This window comes from Neopsephotus bourkii, unplaced genomic scaffold (genome assembly GCF_033783945.1).
Source record: "Neopsephotus bourkii isolate Nb327-2 ecotype Australia unplaced genomic scaffold, CSIRO-AGI_Nbou_v1 NB_1814, whole genome shotgun sequence".
NCBI lineage: Eukaryota > Metazoa > Chordata > Aves > Psittaciformes > Psittacidae > Neopsephotus > Neopsephotus bourkii.
Window position 1 is genome coordinate 1,206,990 of NW_026902287.1, and position 6,000 is coordinate 1,212,989.

The 6,000-nt window shown below is 46.8% G+C and overlaps 1 protein-coding gene across 1 annotated transcript in view; it reads left to right on the forward strand.

Moving 5' to 3' along the window:
* Positions 1-4,604, forward strand: part of B4GALT1 (beta-1,4-galactosyltransferase 1) — a 28,270-nt gene extending 23,666 nt beyond the window's left edge. Inside the window, exons 5-6 of the mRNA XM_061342719.1 lie at positions 663-767; positions 1,350-4,604. Coding sequence (XP_061198703.1) covers positions 663-767; positions 1,350-1,485 — 241 coding nt within the window. The 3' untranslated portion in view covers positions 1,486-4,604. The remainder of the gene's footprint in view (positions 1-662; positions 768-1,349) is intronic.
* Positions 4,605-6,000: the final 1,396 nt, after the last annotated feature.

The following is a 6,000-nucleotide window of genomic DNA, read 5'->3' on the forward strand; positions in this document are numbered from 1 at the left end:
GGATGCTATGTAGAAATGAAAATGCAGACACAGATGAAGGATCACAGAATGGTTTGGTTTGGAAGGGACCTTGAAGCTCATCTCCAGTTCCAACCCCCTGCCACAGGCAGGGACACCTTCCACTACACCAAATTGTTCCAAGCCCCATCCAGCCTGGCCTTGAACGCTGCCAGGGATGGGGCAGCCACATCCTGTGCCTGTGCCTCACCTCCCTCATGGTGAAGAAACCAGGTCCTTCTCTAGCATTGGTGTGCATGAACTGCAGGTGCCTTGCGAACAAAGGCAGCTGTCACTGCAGTTTTAACATCCCAAATGAATGCTCTTCTGGCTCTTTTCCAGATAGGTTAAAAACTATGTGCCTCCCATTGGCATTCCAGCCTTCAGCCTGGAACAAGATTAACGTGGCCAAAGGCCACAGTTGGTGTAGGTCAGCATGCAGTGAATTAGGTGTTTGCAGGGAGACATCTCTTTTCCTCATGATGATGTGCCAGTGTGGAAAGGGTCTGTCTTTTCCTTGTCTTTCAGCATTGGCAATCCTGCAAAAGGACTAGCAACATCCTTAGAAAAAAAGGGCAAATCCCAGTGGTGGTTTATGGAAAAAGTGGGAGAGCATCAGACATCTGTTGCCTGTCACAGGTGGTTAATACACTTGCTTTTTACAGGCTGGTGTTTAAAGGCATGGGGATATCGCGTCCAGATGCCGTCACTGGGAAGTGCAGAATGATTCGGCATTCCCGGGACCGGAAGAACGAGCCCAACCCTGAGAGGTGCGTGTCCCCGTCCCATAGCCAGTTCAAGAGGTGCCTCCCACCCTTGTTGCTTCAGCTACTTGGCTTCCTCTTTGCCAGGCAAAAAGCCTCATCACGGAAAGCCTGCGGCCATCCGCTCCCTTGCTCACCTTTCTGTGAGCTGCCCCCTTGCTCTCCTCACTTTATTACATTACTAGAGACCTTTTACCCAATATTTCTTCTTTTTTTTTTTTTTTTTTCCTTAAATGCAGCAAGTTACTCTCCAAGTAATTGTTTCCAGCTTGTCTTTGGCATATAAAACTTGAGCTCCATTGCAGAGCTGGAAAAGGACCCCTGTGATTTAAAAGCTTGTCTGCTTTTTCCCGGCTAAAATTTTACCCCCTAGAGATGCCTTTGCCCACTGCTCAGGCTGCCCAAATCTGGGAGTTTATGGGACCCGTACTAATAATACTCAGGTTGTACTTAAAACACAAGAGATGCTGCCTGAGAGGCTATAGAAATGTTGTGCAGAATTCAGGTAGTTGAAATGGGTTTTGTGTTTTTCTTTCTTTGTTTCTCTCACCCCTTCCTTGTTTGCGTTTTCCCCACCACCTTCTGCAGGTTTGACCGGATTGCTCACACAAGGGAGACAATGAGCTCTGACGGCTTAAACACACTATCCTACAAGGTCTTAAGAACTGACAAGTACCCTCTGTATACAAGGATCACAGTGGATATTGGCTCACCAAATAGCTAACATCACAGACAGGAGAGAGACCTTGCCTGTGTGGAACAGGACTGATGCTTTATATCTGCTGGTTTTCTAACAGTTGCAATGAACAGCAACAACAACAAAAGGCCTCTTTTGGCATGCCAAAGTGTCTCCCTTATTGGTTGGACAAGTGCTTTTATTGGTTTTTTTTTAATTCCAAACTTGACTTTACACAACTTTCTAGCTCTCCGTTGTTTTGTAAGTCCAGGAGCTGTACATAGTAGTTGTAAATACTTATTTTGCCAGAAAACATTGAATCTGATCTGTTTGCTGCAGTGCTCCCCATGTTGAGCTAATTACTGGACCCAAATTGTACTGATTACAACTGTGATGCATCAGCAATTACTGCCCATGACATTTGGTATTTTAAATGAGGTTGTTGAAAACATTCCTTTTAATTCAATCCTGGTTTTATTTTATGAAGGACTGTAAAATGCTGCTAAAATTGTTCAAGTTTATGCTTTGCATTAGATTTGGTTCGGGGTATTTTTTGTTTTTTAACGGGGACACCACCATATTTTTTTCCCTTATAGTGACCAAAACAAATATCTCTGAGTGCAGAGCAAGTGTTGAACAACCTGAATTCACTGAATGTCATTTCTTTTAGCCTCGAAGGAGGCTTTGAATGACTTGAACCAGAGTTTGCCAGTGATCTCTCTGCATAGAGTAGGAGCTACACCAATGGCATCTGCAAAAACCACTGGCTTCAGACAACCTTGCTTCTGGATGTCACACTGAGTTTGTGCCTCACCACAACATCACCTGAGGTCCTTTTGGGAGGGGTGGGGGAGGGTGGTTGGATTTTCCCCCCCTGGGAATAAAGGGTTAATTGGATTGTGCAAAGAAATTCTGGCCTTAAAATCTGCTGACACCTGTTAACAGCGGTAAATGGTTACCATTTAAACATTGTCTAAAATGAGTTTTCTTTTCTTGCAAGGTCATGCATAAAACTTGAATTCACTTATTACTCTTGTTATTGTAACATTTTAATAACTTTTAAATGTTTTTAAAGTAATTTGTATATCATAAGCAATATATTTAATACCAGATTAAACTAGGGTGCAGCATAATAGGATATGATTCAAGGCCTCTTTTATCTTCAGATGAGTAGGTTCTTTATGTGCGTCATTATTATAAGACATGTATTATATTTGCTCTGTGTATGTGTCCATAAAACCTCCTGCGGTGCTGAGATACTTGCAGCAGGGCTGACATCCAATTGGTCTTTCTTTGCCTTAAGCCTGTTGCAATGTGTCCTCTACCAGGAAACTCCCTTCTGACTTTCTCAGGGCCTGAGGCTCACGCACGTTCGGAGTACTGTTTTTTGTCAGACACCCTGCTTTTCCTTCCCGTGACCGTGTGAAAGCCTCAAGCGCTGACACCCAGGGAGCCGGTTTCAGTGATTTAAAGCTCTCAGCCAGAACCGAGAACTGAATTCCTTCTGGCGAGTATGCTGCCAGCAGCTCTGACCACAGCAATTTGCACTTCCTTGGCCCGTGCTGAAGGCTGTTAAAATCAGGGACACTCGTTGTTGCATTGGGGATCGTCTTCAGCACTGCCTTTCTTTTTGCCTCTTTTTTTTCTTTTTTTGTGGCTTGGATTGGATTTTTGTTGAGACCCAAAGGTTTTGCTGAGCCCTGCGCTGCAGGGGTGGGATCCTGCAGGGGACAGGGGACACTGCGTTTCTCATTAGGCTCATTGTGCGCATGGAGACTTCAATTACTAGGGAGACACCCACTGCCTTTTCAGTCTTGCTTTGGAAAGCTGTTCACCCCTTTTGCTTAGAAGCTGTTGCTGTCCAGACGTGCTGCTTCAGTCATGCTGGGAGCTGAGCAAAGGTGGGCTTGTGTGGAGCAGGAGCAAAGCACAGGGAAAGCATACACCGTGCAGAGCTGCTCACTGGTGTTTATCATTGCATTAAAAACCTGACTGTGCTTTGGCAGGTCAGTCTCCAGCTCTTGCAGGTACAGGAGGGAGTATAGGAAGAGGATGCGTGGCAGAAGTCAGGTCAAAAGTCTACCTGTAAAACAGCGGTATGGATGTAGTCTGAACCAGTAATGGAGACACGGATGGGGACTTCGGGTCTGATTGGTTCGAAGGTGCCTTAGAAGCAGGGCCCTGCTCCCACAGGCAGCACATCAGCACCAAAACTCACCGAGGCTGGCTGAAAATGGCAGGTCTTGGCAGAGAGCACCTCGGGTTTGCGCTGAGCCCTTTGCAAGTTGAGCAGTTGGGACCTTTGGCTGTAGTGGTGTCTGTATGTAACAGGCTATGCAAAGGGGCTGCCTGCTGTAACTGAGTGGTTGACTTTGTTGGTTTTGGGTTTTTTTTCCTTGCCTTGGGATTCTCTGAAGATTAGGAAAGAGTTAGTATAACAACTCGTTCCGCTGTTTGCTGAAATCATTGGATACTGTGGTGGTGGTCTGAGCACTTGTTTCTGGCTGTTGCAATCAAAGGTTTCTACACATGTGCCTTGAAAGAGGGGAGAAAAGGAAACTGGAAAACCAGGAAACGTGAAAACCATTTTCAGCAGAGAGGCACTAGCGAGTGAAGAAACTGTTGCTTAGTTTCTCTTCTGCTGCTCAAGCTGCAAACCATGTAAAAACAGAAGCTGCCTTTCGTTACTCATTTCACCTTTTGGTGCTGACCCGTGATTTCCAGATACCCCCATGTAAACTATATCAAACTCATGAAATGTCCTTGACTCAATCTGCCCATGAAATTTCTTTCACTGGGATTTTCAGGGGCCTTTCCTACAAACCCTCATGTTGACACAAGTGAATTCTGGCCATAGCCTGTGGTGAGTGGTGGTTTTTCCTCTCTCATACTGGTAACAGCACTCAAAGTGATACCGTGTGTAACGGCTGAAACCCAGAGCAAATAGCTGCAAAGGAAATGGTAATGCTCGGTTTCTTTGGGATGACTGTTGGGATGAAGGAGGGTCCTGGAATGCAGCTTTTCCCTGGGATGTTACTTGTCTACTGGACTGCTTATGGGTTTCCTGTAGATGGTTTTGCTTTTGCATTTTATCATTTCTGCATCAAGGGATGTATAATCCAGTGTTCTTACTTTACTATTCTTGTCAAATAAAGTATTTTCACTTATGCTGTCTGCCTGTGTTGCTCTAAATTACCCATCTGGCTGGGTGGGAGTCTGCTTGATGGGGTGGACTGGGCCATGTCTTAGCTTCCTTGCAGTAACTTCCATAGGTTGGGAGGGACCTCAAGGATGATCTGGTCCAACCTTTCTAGGCAAAGCATGACCTAGACGAGATGTCCCAGCACCCTGTCGAGATTAATCCAAGTGTCCAGTCTTTTAAGCTTTCTCTAGCTTTCCGCCCCTGTGGCTGTCCCACTGAGTGAATTTCTGCACTGCAGTGTTTTTACTGGCATTAGAGGAACAGGGATCCCCACATGACACCAAAAAACCATGGCATACGCCATTTACCAGTGGGTAGGGGGACAGCACACAAACCCCTACTGAAACCAGGCAGGGGATACAAGCCCTCACCCAGGCTGTTTGTCGGCTGCTTGGGGGAAACAGGCCACTGCTTGCTCCCCAGGTGCTTGTGGGTTTGGTCTGAGCATGGAAATGCAGAAGTCATTCCTGCGAAACTGATGCAAACATTTTCCTGTGTTACTTGGCACTTTCTCACGAGCAGTTTCCATGGAAGAGATCCTTCTGGCTGAAAGGCAGTGGCTAAGGCTAGGCGGCTAGAGGGAGTGCTCAGCAGAGGGAGATGAGCTTGGTCCTAGCTGGGGCACAGTGGGCAGGACATCCCCAAGCCTCTCAGTTGATGGAGGTATGATACTGACAGAGGGCTCTGGAGCAGGTTACTGGCCTCTGCTGTGTCATCCCCCCAGGACTGGGAATGGGGACACTGGGCACAGTGCAGGAGAATCACTGTGTGAAGTTGTTATCAAACCAGGATGCAACAGAGGGCTGGGATGGGGATGCAATGGAGCAAGGTTGCTAGGCCCTGTGGCATCTTTCATTGGCTTTTGGACCCTGAAAGGCATTGCATGGGAATTGTGGCCATTTTATTCTAATGTTTCAAGGTTTGATATCAATGGACCAGAAACATGGTCCAATGGGGAAGTTCCACTTTCTCCTGCTTCTGTCCCCAGACTATTCCATTCCTGCCCATTTCTGCTCAGGTGGGTGAGGATCGGGCAGGACTTGCAGAGCTCAGTGGCTGGAGGAAACCCTCTGTGGAAACTGGTCCCTGCTGAAAGCAGCAGGTGGAAAGTGTCACCCTTCTCCCCACTGGTTACCAAGGCTTCCCTGGACCAGATCAGTACGTGCCTTGTAAATGATCCCTCCACTCCTTTGCTGTGAGACCATACTTACTCCAGCAGGACTTCCTTTCCTACCTCCGGCTCCAAGTGCCTGCCAACAGCGAGGATGGAGCAGAGGTCTCTGACATTTATCTCACTTGTTTAACCTGCCACACCTTCCAGTTCTCTGGCCCATGGGGAAGGAAAATCCCAGTAAAAATGA